The sequence below is a fragment of the Lycium barbarum genome, chromosome 2 (genome assembly GCF_019175385.1).
Source record: "Lycium barbarum isolate Lr01 chromosome 2, ASM1917538v2, whole genome shotgun sequence".
NCBI classification, from domain to species: Eukaryota; Viridiplantae; Streptophyta; class Magnoliopsida; order Solanales; family Solanaceae; genus Lycium; species Lycium barbarum.
The window spans coordinates 14,800,522-14,816,424 of NC_083338.1; the positions used below are offsets into that span (position 1 = coordinate 14,800,522).

A 15,903-nucleotide genomic window follows, 5' to 3' on the forward strand; every position below is an offset into this window, starting at 1 on the left:
AAGTACTGTAAGTCTGCATCATTAATTGTATAATTGAGACAGATAGAGTGAAAAAATTATATAAATACGTGTAAATAAATGAATCTTGCGCCTAGCTCAATCTCAGAAGTTAGCTATTAAGGGGAGGATTGCGCAAGACCATATAAGGAGACCACTCATCCCTTTTTTAACCCATACTGCACTCCCAAGGCTGGGGGCCCAACATCAGTAAACAAAAAATAGGAAAGACCCTGTTCTGATATCATGTAAAGAAATAAATCTCGGGCCTAACTCAACCTCAAAAGATAGCTCATGAGGGGAGAATTGTCCGAAATTATATAAGGAGGCTCCCATCACTTTTTTCATCCGATGAGGGAGTCTTCGACACCCCCATCTCAAGTACGGGGCTGGACATCTAGAGCGTCAACGACTTAATATGGAGGCCCAACATTGACAAACAAAAATTTGGATGGGCTCTGCTCTAATACTGTGTAAAGAATCTTGAGTCTAACTCAGCTTCAAAAGTTAACTCACGGACAAACAAGACATTATTTTTGATGCTCTTCAACAATATATCATTCTTTTTAGAGTACATGTTATAGAAGAAAAAAATGTCACATGAAATAAAAAAGGGCGGAAATAATCCATGTGTCAGGTGTCTTGTTTGAGAGTAAGGAATCTCACAAAAGGAGAATCAGTGGCAGCAAACAGCATTAAGACGTCTTGATTCTTTCTTGAATGTTAGCCAACATAAATGGTATTAGATGGGTTCTCCATTATTGTCAAATTTCTACTACTATACACAAATTCTCCCGTCTTTAACTTTTAACTTTTTGGGGAAGCCACTGTTACAAAAATGGTAGTAGCATTACTCAGAAAAGTAAAGCTTTTTCTATATTCTTGATCCCCTCACTTTTTTCTAAATTCATCATTCTTTTTGTGGTTTAGTCTCTAAAGTCGACACGTTTTCATAAACTTGCTCTTTTTGGTAAAAGGGGCAGTATTCCTCTTTCTAGACGTTGGACTGCAGCTTCTACGGCGCTTGCAATATCCTTCTCAACTTGGCGAAAATAATTACTCCCTCATTCCAATTATAAAAAGAATACATAAATTAAATAACAACAAAGACAACATAATATCTTAAATGGGGATTAGGGAGGGTAAAATGTACGCAAATTTTATCCCTACTTTTTGAGGTAGGGAAGTTGTTTTCGATAGACCCTGAGTTTAAAAGAAATGTACCAACACAGAATTATAAAAAAAATAAAACATCAAAATACAAAAGTGCAGCAACAGATAGTAATACACATTCAAGAATAATAAAAAATAAAAAGAATACATAGATAGCTTCTTCAACAATTCACTAATAAAATTTATTTAAACAGTCGAATTATGATCTGTTTCGATTGAGCACATGAACATATGATAAAGTATTTCTATTAGAAAGTTCCGACTATAATTTTGGAAAAATTTCTGTGTGTTTAATGCCCATTATGTAGAAATTAACTTCTTAAAATATGTCATGTAACTTTAATTAGCTTCAATAAGACATAAAACCGCAGACATGTTCCAATTGATGTTGATGTGTATAATTAGGAAGTGAGACTACATAATAGGCACTTGAGAACACGTGCAAAAAATTCAAAATTTATCTCAGAAGTATCCAATAGGAACACATTATCACATGTTCAGATGCTTAATTGAAACATGTCATAATTCGAGTGTCTAAATGAATTTTACTGGCAATTTTTATATATATTATAAAGTTAGGCAAAAGAAGAGTGATGTGACACCTCTCTTGGGCCAAAGATATTTTTTCTCCTTTTTTTGGTCTTTTATTTTTTATTTTTGTGCTACGTTAAAATAAAATTACTCCTTTAATTCTCTCTCTTAATTATGTTAATGTGCTACATTTAACTCTCTTAATAGCATTTATCATGCAGACGGTTAGATGCTGCTAAATGACTTTAGTATTGTGTTTTAGTTTTATTTTTCTTATCTTTCTCATTTTCTTGACTTTTCAATTGATTTATTTTCTCTTCCTCTAAAATTAATTGTTTATTTATTGTTGTATGAAATGGTTGAGGTGGCAATGAAGAGTTGTAACTCTTGCGGGCAACTAATTGTAGCATTCAATGAGGAAACAAATGGTCATTTTTACCCAAAATAAAATTTCTCCTAACCCATCTATAAATTGGGATTCACACACACACACACAAAAAAAAAAAAAAAAAAAAAAGAAGAAGAAGACCAGTTCATACCATTGAAACGGCAAATTAGAAAAGAATAATAGACACCAATGTTTGGTGATGGAGGAGAATGCAAAATTTTCCTTCCTCAACGTTAGGTACTTTTATTTTTACGTTTAATTATGGAGGTGCTAAGGTGGTACTACTATATCGGATTTTTCATTTGCCAATTGCAAGCTATGTTCCTACCCTATAGATTATTTTTCTTGCTCTAAAAAATAAGTTAAGTTATCATTTTCTCGACTTACTTTGTTGTATTGTATTATTGTTATTTTTTGGAGTTTGGGTCTATTGGTTTATTGCAAACTTGAATGACAACAAAATATAACTTTTGTGGCAAGTTTATATGGATTGCTGGTTATTTTTTAGTGTGTCTTGCTTGACATTATTTTTTCAGAACATGCACTATTCTAGAGGTTCAAGTTTGCACATTATTTGTGACGAACATGAAAGACATTCTACCACAATGTTCATAGATAACAAATTGGATGATTTCATTAGGCCAGAAGGATGCATATTATGGTAGGATGAATCGTTCCGAAAGACATGAATATATAATGTTTATGAGTTTGCCAACATTGCACCTGGTCCTATCACTAATCGAAGGAACTTATGTATACATTTGATTCGTTCTCTTTAGAGAAGAATTTAGAATATATTGCTTTTGGAATATATAAGAAAATAACTTGCAATGTTTTAGTTACTGTATCATGAATATCTATACATTAATTAATTTATATATTATTTTTGAGCTAATATTCGTTAAATGTTTCATTTTCCTTTTATTAATTGTGATCTTCTTATTCTCTTTTCTTAGTGATTTTGTCAAAAATCATTGAGTGTCATAAGGAAAAATGAAACAACAACTATATGTACTAAAAATAATCCCGTGATTGAGATGATCACGGCCAAACCAAAAGTAGAAATAAAGACTTGAAAAAAAGAGTAGAGAATATCAACGAGAGAAAGAGAAAGAATTAATGCACAGGAAACAACAACAAAAAGAAGTGAACAGGGCGAGGAAAGAAGAAATTAACACAATAGTTTGTGTGTATATATGTTAATAATGTAGATTTTAGACAAGAGAAAGAATTTAGCTATTTTAGCAACACATTTTAGACAAAAAAGGATATAAATCTACACAAAGTGAGGCTGAAAATTATGAGGTAATTTTTTACTTTGAGATAATTTGAAGAATCTTGACATCCAGAAAGGAAAAAAAAAAAAAAGAGAAAAGGAATAGAGCTCAAAAGTAATAATGCTTTTCATCACCCAATAAACTCATTTTTTTTTTGGTCCACTAAAAGAAAATAATGAATTTGATTAAATTTTTTAGTTTCAATTATCATTAAATTTATGTACACAAATATGCATTTAGAGGAAGAATATAGGAGTTTGGACTTTTGCTTCACTCTCTCAAAGTATTATCTTTCCTGTTTTATGTTCTTTCTCCGACCTATTAGAAATTTTCTTTATTTCTTTTTACACTTTAGTATTGAAACACAAGATTTGTTTTGATCAAGATAGGGATCAATTATTTCTCTAAACATTCACCTCCATGCCACACTACAAGGACTAAAATTATTTACAAACATGTTATGTCTATTTTTTCTTTCTCATTAGTATTTTTTTTTTATTTCAAATACGTACAAAGTATGTATCCTTAAAGAACAAGACTTCACCGTGCAAGTTTTAAAATTTTGTGTTGCAAGGGCAAGAGGTGGTGTTCCTAATGATGTTCTTTTGCCAATTCAAAAGTTTGTATATCATTTATCTAAATTTTCTTCTTATCAATAGACAAATAAATCATAATTTGAATGTCTTTTTTCGAATAAATTAAAATAAATAAATGAAATTATTGTTTCATGTTAAATTTTAAAAATATTTGATAATCTCTCTTAATGAAATAACACTTAAATAAGCCTCATTAGAAATATGCAATTCATTATATTTACATGAAAGTATAAGTTCTAATTAAATTAAATTTCTGAATTAACCCAAAGGCATGTTATACTCCTAAATCTTCTTCTCTCATAGAAAGAAATATAGTATATAAATTCCTTTTAAGCCCGCTAATGGCTTTTTACACATTTATTTTTGCATTTAACGACCGTGCGAAGCGCGGATAAGTATATTAGTTAAAAATAAGGGGTTGACATATTCAACCAAGATTTTTTTCAAATTGTAATATAAAATAAGCAATAGATATTTGCACGGCTTTAAATCATGTCATTAAGGCTAAATGAATATTTTAAAGTTAAATTATAAGTACTAAATATATATATTAAAACATCTTTTTTTGGGACGAACTAAAAACAAGTATCACATAAATTAGACGAAAGGATATAATACATTATTTTGTATCGTAATGCCCATTATTCTCATATGAGTTAGTCATACATGATTCTTAATTCTTACCAAAAAAGAAAAAAGGGGAGGAAACATAGATGTAGCTAGGCCTGTGCACAAATCGGTTCAATCCGAATTTCCAAACCGATTCGAAATAATTCAGATAATTCAATTTGGATAATACAATTCGATATCGATTTACAAATGCAATTGTAAAATATTACGGTTTAATGGTTCGGATACGGTTGGCTTCAATTATCAACCGAACCGATCCGAACAAACCGAATTTATATGCCACTAGTGACTAATATGACTAATTTGGTATATGTAATGTGGTGTTGGCGGATTTGTATGCTTGCACAAGTTGTCAAGCTCTTGTTTTGCTATTTATATGTTATTATGCTTGCAAGTTTATGGTTTTTTCTTGGTTATAAGGTTGCAAATTTAGGATCTCACTATTTTTTGTTATGTTTACCCTAAAACTGAAATGAAATAGTTACTTGTTTAAATTTCGAATAAACCGAACAAATCGATTTGTGTAACCGAACCAAAATAATAAAAAACAAATCGAATTGAACATAGAATGGATCGAGTTTGGGTGAGAATTTTATAAAGTCGAAATTCGAAATTTCAACTCGATGATGGCCAAAATCGAACCGAACCGACTCGTGCACAGGCCTAGATGTAGCACACAATGTAATACGGAGTAATCTGACTAGTTTAGACGACAAATGGTTGGTGCCATGTTGCTAGTGCAAAATTATCTGTCATTTTACCCTTTGAATGATATTTAATTAAGTGTTTCATTTCTTTATTTGTGTGATAAAGTTTTAATTATTTCTAGTTTTGGTAAGCCTAGACGTGGTGAGTTGTCTGGTGAATAATATACGTCTGGAGGCATATGCCTAAGAGGCTAATACTACCTACATCCATATATATAGTTTGTGCTTTTATTAAGTTTTTTAAATACTCATTGAGAAAATCATTTGATAACGTTAATTATAAGTGTTATATTTGGCTAAGTACCGCTTATATCTCCTCAAATTAGCCTTTATCTATCCTCGGATTTTTTTAAAATTTTAATTGGAATAAGAGTAGATTTAAAAAAAAATAATAAAAAAAATCAACGCCTTCTGAATTTCCTAAATTGATACTTATTCCGAATCAAATTTGAAAATACAAGAAGAGATTTGAAAAGAACAGAAAAAGTGTATCTGTTGTTAAAACACAAAATAGAACTCCCAATTTGGAATTACAGGGTAAATTCACGGGCTCACCAACTAGGTTTCTTTAGAGATCAAAGAGAGAAAATGTTCCAAGTTGATTGATCGATAAACTTCTGTAACATGGTTTCTTCATTATTGATTAGAATTTGATTGGATGTTCAAATTCTGTAACTGTTAACACCAAATTTTGGATATGAATAGAAATGTAAGCAACACATTTCTATCTAGAAAATAATGAAGATATGAAAAATGAGTAATAATTGTAGTGTTTGATTTCCAATAAAAGATTGTTACATTTTTATAATAGTTCTTTGATTCTTTCCAATAGTAACATAAATTATGTTGAACTTGAATTTAATTTTAATTCAAGGGTTTGATAGTTTGGTCTTGAATCTTGTCTTGAATTTGAATTAATTAACCATGAATAATAATCTTCAACTCTAACACGCTTCAGATCTTGATTTTGTTTAATTATTGACCTTGAACTTGGATATTTGAATGCTCGTGAGAAATTTGCCCATCCTTGATCGACGTGCTCTCTCTTATCTGTTGTTATCATTTTTGATCTCTTTTCTGAATTATGACGATGCCTATTTATAGTTATGGGAGGAAATACTTGTGATAAGAACCTCGCCTAATACCCAGAGGTTCTGAGTTCGAACCCCAGCTCAGTAAAAAAAAAAAAATATTTGTAAGGCAGAGGTTTGTAGCAAAGTTAGGCCTATTCGGGCAAAAGTTAGGCCTTAATGCAGAGGTTTCCCTTAAGACAAACTTTTACCCAAAATCAGGCCTATTCGGGCAAAAGTTAAGTCTTACGGCAGAGGTTTGTAAAATATCAACTAAGTTAAAAAAAATAAAAATTGTCTGAAGGCAAAACTCTATCTTGCGACTATTTTTTTATTTTTTTTTAAATTTTTTGATTGAGTGGAATGCGAACCTGAAACCAAGGAATTTTTAGCGAAGGACAAAAATTAAAGACCATCAATTTGAGGGACAAAAATTAAAGACCAGTGCCTTTGAAGGCCAATCGCGCAAATGGCCCCTCATCTTTTAGAGTCTAACTAAATAGATTAGCTCAAGTAAATTTAGACTTTTATTTAAAATCATATAAGACTTAAATAATTAATTTTAATTTATGAATATATTTTTTGAATTTTGGAATTTTATGTTTACAATAAATTGGGACAATTGGTTCTCGCGTACAACTGAGTGCTGACTAGTTGGGTTGCACACATCTGAGCCACCACCAAAATAGGCCAAATCCTATAGACCCTCGGCTGGAGGAATGATATATATTTTTTTTGCTTGTTCAATTGTTTCAAAGTTATGTTGTGCCGGCATAAATTTGATATTTATCTTTGTTATATCTATTTTGTTAAATTATTCACAAGTTTTACCGAATTGTCAAATCATGTTTTATTCACAAGTTATGACAAGTGGACCATATTTTTGACACTATCCCATATATTCTACCGATCTCGTTGAATTGTTCACAGTCTTGTCGGATTGAAAAGCTTGATATTATCTTCATTTTATCTATTTATCTAGTTAAATCATTCACAAATTTTATTAGATTGACAAATCTAACAGGTATTGTTCAACTGTGATTGCTATAACTAATAGTTTTATGATATACTTTATAGGAGTAATATGCAATCTGAATACCAATTTATATGCTGTCATTCATAAGAACAGTTCATTTGTCTTTAATGTCATCTCGAAATATAACATTACTTCTCTAAGAGATGAATCTGATATTGAAACCCTGGTTTAACATTGATACAGTGTGGTGTTTATGCAAGTACAATTCTAAGGGCTCGTTTGGTTAGAAAACAAGTTATCCCGGGATTAGTTATCCCGGGATTGTTATTCCACCCTCAATGTGGGATAAAAAACACTATAATCCCGGGATAACTAATCCTGAGATTAGTTATCCCGAGTTTTTATTCCAACCAAACGTAGGATAAGGCAACACTAAATTTTTATCCCAGGACTATTTTTGCTTATCCATCATACCAAACGAGCCCTAAATGAGATAGGACCAGAGGCGAATTCAGGATTTCAAGAGGATGGGTTCACCATTAACTATGAGATTTTTTTATTATTTTTTTGCCTTTGGTTCGTTGCAGGTTAGCGCCAATGGTTTTTTTTATTTCTTTTGTCTTTGGGACTTGGGGTAATTAGAAGTAAAGGAAAAAAAAAGTCATTAGATGTAATATTAAAAAAAAATACGTTTTTTACTTTTGGGTAATTAGAATTATAGAAGAATTTTTTTTTAGAATAATATAAAAATGAAAGTTAAAAGGCTACTTTAAAAAATAAAAGCAAAAAACAAATATGGGCAAGAGCTCAAGTTCAATCCCAAGACCTTGAGGAAATATACATAGTCCCTAACCAGTGCTCCACTCAACTTAGTTTGACCATGTGTTCCTTCAGTTAATATTAGATATATTTTCAGAATTATACACATAATATATCGAATTTAGTCGAGTGATCATGTGACCCAAATTTTAAGCATAAAATCGCCTCTGGATAGGACTGTAATATACAAGAGATATCCTAAAGGTGAGGATAAGAGAATGTAACACTACATACAATTTAACTAGAAAACTTAGATATACTAGGATTGTATCTTTAATGTTTTGAGTTCTAAAATGCCGCGAACCAGATTGTGTCAACATCATAGCATTAACGACATTTTATATAATCCTAAGTATTTCTTCAAATGGTTGAACTTTCACTACATATAATGCAATATTAAAGGGTGACAATTTATCCTTATCAGCTTGGGTAAATTTCATAAACGATCATTGAATTATTGCTTTTTTTCACCAAATTCACTTAACTATATTTTTTAATACCACTTAACTATCACTTTTTTTTTACCAAATTCACTTAACTATGTTTTCTAATACCACTTAACTATCACTGTTTTTTTACCAAATTCACTTAACTATGTTTTCTAACACTAAAGTCACATAACTATCACATTTTTTCACTAAAGTCAATTAATTATGTTTTCTAACACAAAAATCATATAACTATCAGTTTGTTTTCCACAAAAGTCACTTAACTATATTTTCTTCTAACACGAAAGTCACACCTACTGAAAAATTCAACTTCCGATGGGTAATTTTATTTTTAATCTAATAGATACAAACTCAATTAAAAAGAATCCATCTGATCCAAAATTCACATGCAGATATAAAAAAAACAAAGGGTGAATAAATTTGAAAAAAATTATGACAAGGTTATTTTTTCGATGAAAATAATAATAACTATTGCTCAGTATAATTCATTTTCCTACTATCCAACAACATGTAACACTTTTCAATATATTAGAAAAAAGGGCCAATAAAATTCATAATATTTTTGGCTTGAGAGCCCCTAGAGAGAAGGATAGCATATTTGGTGGAGGATTGATTTTGTTTCTTTAATATTTTAATATTTGCATGGGTTTTGGATTGGGTTGATTCTTTTTAATTGTGTTTGTATTTATTAGATTACAAATAAAAAAAAATATTACCCATCGGAAGTTGAATTTTTCTGTAGGTGCGATTTTTGTGTTAGTAAGCCAAAAGTTTTGTGACTTTTGTGTTAGAAAACATAGTTAAGCGACTTTGGTGAAAAAAAGTAAATAAGTGATAGTAATGTGACTTTTGTGTTAGAAAACATGTATAAGTGACTTTGGTTAAAAAAAGTGATAGTTAAGTGACTATTCATGAAATTTAACCTTATCAGCTTCTACACATTTTCCTTTCGCACAGACTCCTTACCAGCAAATTTTTAACTGATTTAGATTCCATTGCAAAAAAAAGCTGTTGTAAACAAAAACATTGCAAATACATGAGTATATTTATGACTAATTAACTGGAATACCATCTGAAACACTGATTTACATTATATATATGGCTACTAAATGTAAAATGAGAAATATGGCCAGCTTACCGTAACAAAAAGTTATGCAAGGCTAATTGTGTTTTTATCCCAAGATTTAATGAAGAATTTAGTTGTCAGAACTGAATCAAGATTAGAAAAATCTGTGCATTTGTTTTCTGTTTCAGTTGTCAGTCAACTGTAACTATTTAGAGTCAACTGGAAACAACTTGAGGTGACTAAAAGCTTATGTGCTAATCAAAAACTGATAAAAACTCCTAATTTGCCGAGTTTATAAAGAACAAGTTTTTGGGAGCGTGCGTACGTTTGTTTCCTATCAGTATTATAGTTATTTTAAAAGTTTTGAGTTATAAAATAGAAATATTACTAACATATAAAGTTTTAACTGCTAACTAAAAGTCTCTCTTTTACTAGGCATCATATTTGTATCCAAGTTCAATTATATGTTTTTCTTTTTAAGATTGTTATTACCCTTTCATTTCACGAAAGAGAAATTTAAAGTTGTTCATATTAAAGTAAAGGATTTTTTTTCATTTATGTTACTTTCAAGCATCTTATTTTTGGTGATAAAGCAAATTTACTTTCAATTTGAGAAATATTCTTCAATTTTTAGATGCATAATTAGGGAGCGAGAAAGTCACCAAAGTGACTATTAGATTTCTTCACTATTAAATGCGAAAATGGTACTCCCTCATTCACTTTGACTTGTCCACTTTTGACTTTGTACGCCCCTTAAGAATTAATAAATGAAGTAAGATTTTTTTATAATACCTATATTAATTGGTGTATAGTTTCATCGGGCTTGGAGAATGGTTTGAAAATGAGTAATTAATGTTAAGGCTAAAACCGGAAAAAAATGTTTGTCTTTCCTTGATATGCTAAAGTGGACAAGTAAAAGTAAAAATTTATTTTTAATACAGTGGACAAGTAAAAGTGAACGGAAGGAGTATATACGGTTTACAAGCTAACAGATACATTGTACATTATTAATATCATAATAATAAATCCGAGCTCAAGAAAGGTTAATCAAAGATCTGCAATTAATAAAAACAAATGCCTAAATTTAATACATACTATGATTCTATGAACCTCATGTAGCCTTGTAATGGTAACTTTAAAGTGTATATTTAAAGCTACTGTTTAATCTTTGAAGTGTATATTTACATTTTCGTACAAAATATTTAAAAAGTAATTTTTGATTGAGGGATAAAAATGTCATTCAATCTTTTATGGGCATCTTTGTAATCTACTTTGTAATTTAACTTTTCAATCTTTCCTTATAAAATATGATAATCCTAAGCAAGAAAGGAAGATGGTTTAGGCCCAAATAGTCTGCTATGTAGCTAAGTAGAACCTTGTTAGACACAGAATGAACATCACCCATCACCCAATACATATGCAACAGTCATTCCCTTTCAGTTAATTCAATTTATTTCATTTTTTTAACAAGCTACCATTACATTCCAAACATTTATTATCATTGAGGAATCCCTAGTTGGTAAATTCACAACTCATCCAGTTCAACCAACAAAAACATTGCTACAAAGATTAGACATCTATCTTAAACTTAACTAGCTAGGCCACCGTAGTTGTCCCGTGGCTTTGCATCTGCTGCTAGACGTTTGAGTGTTCACTAGAAAAAAAAATAAATTAAAAACAGCTTGTAAGCTATGGTAGAAGACAAAAAATTAGCTTTTACAAATGAATAGCCAGCAAGTTCAATTCCTACTATATTAATAAATCTATATCATCCATGCACGGATGCACCTACACCCCTTAAAAAGGGGAAAAATAGAAGAAAAGATAAGAAGGAAAACCATCTGGCTACTAGATTGCAGATTCCCCCAATCAATATGTTCATCTTGCACATATCCTATATTCTACTTAAGCTCAAGCAAGGTTGGAATTGTTCCAGCAATGAAATTCTTTAGGCAATAAAAATTCAGAAAAAGGAAATGCAGAATTCTCCCATCATCCCTTTTTTAGTTTAAATTTCACTTTGGATTACTCTATCTATATTATTATTTTAAAAGCATGACTATAAATGTTAGTTGACCAAAATAACCTTTAAATATTGAACGACTTTTATACCCTTACTAAACTCTAATAATCCTATTTACGTTTGAGCATACTAGGAACTTTAATCAAAACCCTTCCTCTAATCCTATGATAACTCACGTTTGGAAAAATAGAATCAAAATCATTCCTCAAATTTAGGTTCACTGCTATCCTAATTCTTTTATAAAAACACATGTTTTAGTTGATTTTTTGCTGTCCGCGCGATATTCGGTTCCTCGATTATGAGGGATTCAATTTTTTTGTTAATTCATGTAGGAAAAAATATGCCTAAGTACTTCTATAAAAGAAGTCATTGTTCCACATTATCTATCATAAATCTTTTAGGGAGAGAAATTTCTCAACGAGAAGTAGTGTATGATGTCCAGTCTGTGAATACAAAAGTCGAATAACTAGAAAAAAGAGATATATTAAATGCTTTCTGTAAGTGTTAAGCATTCGTCTTTAAAATTTTGTGTTATTCATTATAGTAAGTTAAATAATTTATTTCATGTATTGATACCTAACAATATTTATGGAAGAATTATAGCTGCTGCATCTTGAGTTTACTTCACCTTGTCAGTGCTGATGAGCATCCTTTGAGAAGGTATAACTAAGTTGTTGGTTAATATATAAATTTACTTTAGATTACTACCTAATTATAGTTCGGGTACTTTACTAATCGTCTTTTGATTCAAAGCACTTGCTAATAATTGACATGACATTAATGTGCGAGGCACGTTCGTAGAGACTAGTATTATTCATGAATATAGAGTTTAAAGAAAATACTACTTCTAATTTTCGGTTTTGAATAAAATTAGTTAAAGAATTGCTATCACATTCAGATTAGGAAGGTTCCATTGAAGTAATTGTGTGATTGAAAGTTGTTTGTGCACGTTAGAATTTTAAGTCTTACGAAGAAAATGAGTAGGTAATTATTAGACCATAATTTGATAGGCTTATGTATTTTTAGATTACTTTATATGTGTGGTCCTAAAAGATAGAATAAGAGTCATTAAACTAGAGTAAAATATGTGATTGGGGGGGGGGGGGGGGGGGATTTGACTAAATTTTTGTTTAAAAAGATAATCACATGTTAGGTCCAAATTTTATTGTTGAACTTGTCTGGAATTTTAAAACTAATCAAATCTCCTCCCTTTTTGTTGAAGTTGTGAAGTCATATTTACACTTTTTTTTCCTCCTTTTTCATCAAGTCATATTTACACTTAGCCTTGTGAGTTGTATCGTTTTCGTATGTTTCTAGACATTCTTCTGGTATTATTGTGCTTTGGTTTTTGCAGAAATTCTTTTGCTAATGATAAATTTTTACACAATAAAATATTATAACTAAAAAACACGGTAACTTACATGTGAGTGCAAGAAATCCAAAACTTCGTACAATAATTTATTGGTTAATATACAAATTTACTTTAGATTACTATCTAATTATAATTCTATACTTTAGAAACCGTCTTTTGATTCAAAGCACATGCTAACAATTGAGGCGATATTAACGTGTGTATAGAAACTAGTGCCATTATAAAAATTATAAATATAAAAGAGCAGGCTCTATCAACAAAAATAGCTTCACAAGGGCAATGCCAAAAGATGGATTAGACTCTTAACCAAAGCTTATAATCCACTTTCCATACAAAAAGATTCAAATTATAAAAAACAATACCATAAGGAAAACACTCCTAATAACATCAACAAAGTGTCCAGATTACTTCAGAAGCTTTAATCAGCATGTAACGCTTTCTTTAATCAACATGTAACGCTTACTCTAAATAGTAAAAAAATAAATTAATTTCAATCAACCACAACTAGCTTTTGATACTCTTCACCAGAAATTGCTGCTTCCATAATATCTTCAGGATTAAAGTCCCTTTCTTCCAAGAATAAAGTCAGCAAATTCTTCGAAAAACCGCTCACTAATGCAACTCCTTTCTGGTTTGCTGGCACAGGCGTAGCCCTCGAGTCTCTCAAATTCCAAAACACAATCTCCGGGACACAATTTCCGTAACCCCTTTTCTTAAATTTCCTAACAATTGTCTGATAATCCGTCTCCCATGGATTCGCGGATGCCTGATCAAACTCCATGTCACTGAAAACAAACACTTTGTTGATCATCTCATCCTCCTTTAAATCCCCTTTGACAGCCACTTTTAGTATTAAATCAAACACCATTTGAAAATCAGTGTTCATTCCCCATTCCATATTTCTCACAAACCCAACCTTCGACCTCAAATCCTCCCCTTCAACAAGTTGTAGTTTCGGGTTCGCGCTAAACGTTATCAACTTGCCTTTCCAGGGCTCTACACTTAACTCGGACACGAGAACGCCTAGTGCCACGGACACCTCGATTGGAGTACCGTACATGCTTCCGGACACATCACAAATAGCAAGACAATTTTTCAACTTCCCCTTTTTAGACAAGTCATCCACCATTCTCTTCCATTGCAACTCAGCAACTTGACCCCCATCATCCGTGTCGTTTAGCGCTTTAATTATCTCATGTGGTAGCAATGCACCAGCAGCAATCTTAGCTTTCCCCTGTTTAACTTTCTCAAGATATTCTTTAAATCTTTCTTCATCGTGTTTTAAAAACTTGTCTTTATATATCTTCATAGCGACTGATGCAACCCTATTGTAAGGAATCGAATGCCAGTCATTTCGCCCGATATAAACCTCTGGCAACTCGAGAGCTTTGCGCAAGGGAACGAGAACTTGCTTCCTCAATCGATCCCTCACTCTGTACGCATAATGTGCATCCTCAATTCCTTCATATTCGGAGTATAATTCCTTTGGAAAAACCTTTCTTGCAATTGTTTCGCATAAAAGTGTTCGCTTATCAAAAGACGAATCTAAAGAAGGACACCATTTGGCTGCAAGGCTAATATCTTTCAATTTCCCGGTTTCCAACAATTCAAGATCCAACTTCAAACAATTCGCAAAAAGATCAGATACGCGATCGTGCAAGTATTTATAATCAGGATCAAGCTTATATCTATCAACAGCCTTTCTCGCCATATCAATTTTCTTCTGCTCTCTTTCCATCCTCGCTTTTTGTTTCTCAATTTCGACTTTATTTTCTTCTTTAAGTCCACCAAATGGCGTCCATCCTCTTTTTTCCTCTGCCACGTGAGTTTTAAATCTCTTCACATTTTTGCTTCTTCCACTTCTTGTTTTCCTTTCTTTTTTCGTCTTTTCTCGCACGTCAGCTCCTTCAAGTAACCTATACAAAATCTCAGGCAAATCTTTAAAATACCCGAAGTCCGCGAGGGACTCTACGTTACATGCAAGGGTTTTCGGGTGGAATTGATGAAGCCATAATGCAGCAGTGTAATAACCTTCTTTATCAGATTTGCCTGTACCACGAACACCGCGTAAATTGCATATAAGTTTAAGGGCAGTTAGTGAATTATGATCCCATGCATGTTGTAAGTATTTTGTGAGGGATATTTTGGGTGTATCAGGGACAACATGGAAGAAAAAATCTAAACAAGGGTTGTTTGTAGAAAGATATGTTGCTGACATATTTTCAGTGTAGCCCATGTTAGGGGGATTTGGTGGTTTTGTGGAGTTGAAATTTGCAACCATTAAGTCCATGAAGGGATTGGTACTAGTGGAAACTAATTGTTGAATATTTTTGCCATGGATTTCTGGAGGACCAACAAGAGAAGACATTGTTGTGATTTTATTTGAATAAGTGTAACCGAATTGGAACATACTTTTATAAGACAAAATATACTTGCTGACCAAGTATTTGCTTTTTAAAAAAAGAAAAAAGTAATCCTTGGTGGCCAAGTATTTGATCTCCATTAAAGTTGACATTTAGGTCGGTTGAGAATTGAATTTTATAAAATCGGTTGCGGAAATTTGGAGGAGATTAAACGATATCCTAATTAAAAGGGACATTTGTGACACCGCAATCTTTGTTTAATTTGAAGTTATATGTGTTTATAAAATTACTAGTTTTGGTGTACCCGCTCTGCGCGCACGCATCTCATTTGACAATAAACACTATATAGGAAAGAAAAGTTGGACTTAAATACGAACTTAGTCACTAATTCATCCCTAACATGCTCATAAATAATTTATTTTTAATAATTTGTTATCAATCGTCTGTAAATTGGATCAGCGATAAA

At 31.5% G+C, this 15,903-nt stretch overlaps 1 protein-coding gene across 1 annotated transcript; it reads right to left on the reverse strand.

Annotated features, from left to right (window-relative positions):
- Positions 1–13,338: 13,338 nt before the first annotated feature.
- LOC132626243 (uncharacterized) lies at positions 13,339–15,456 on the reverse strand. Its single transcript, XM_060341052.1, has one exon. It carries the CDS (start codon positions 15,440–15,442, stop codon positions 13,565–13,567), a length of 1,878 nt encoding a protein of 625 aa, XP_060197035.1. The 5' UTR covers positions 15,443–15,456; the 3' UTR covers positions 13,339–13,564.
- Positions 15,457–15,903: the final 447 nt, after the last annotated feature.

Bases quoted from the DNA above. Each gene is read 5' to 3' on its own strand.
- LOC132626243 (XM_060341052.1), bottom strand. From the start codon at position 15,442: ATGTCTTCTCTTGTTGGTCCTCCAGAAATCCATGGCAAAAATATTCAA.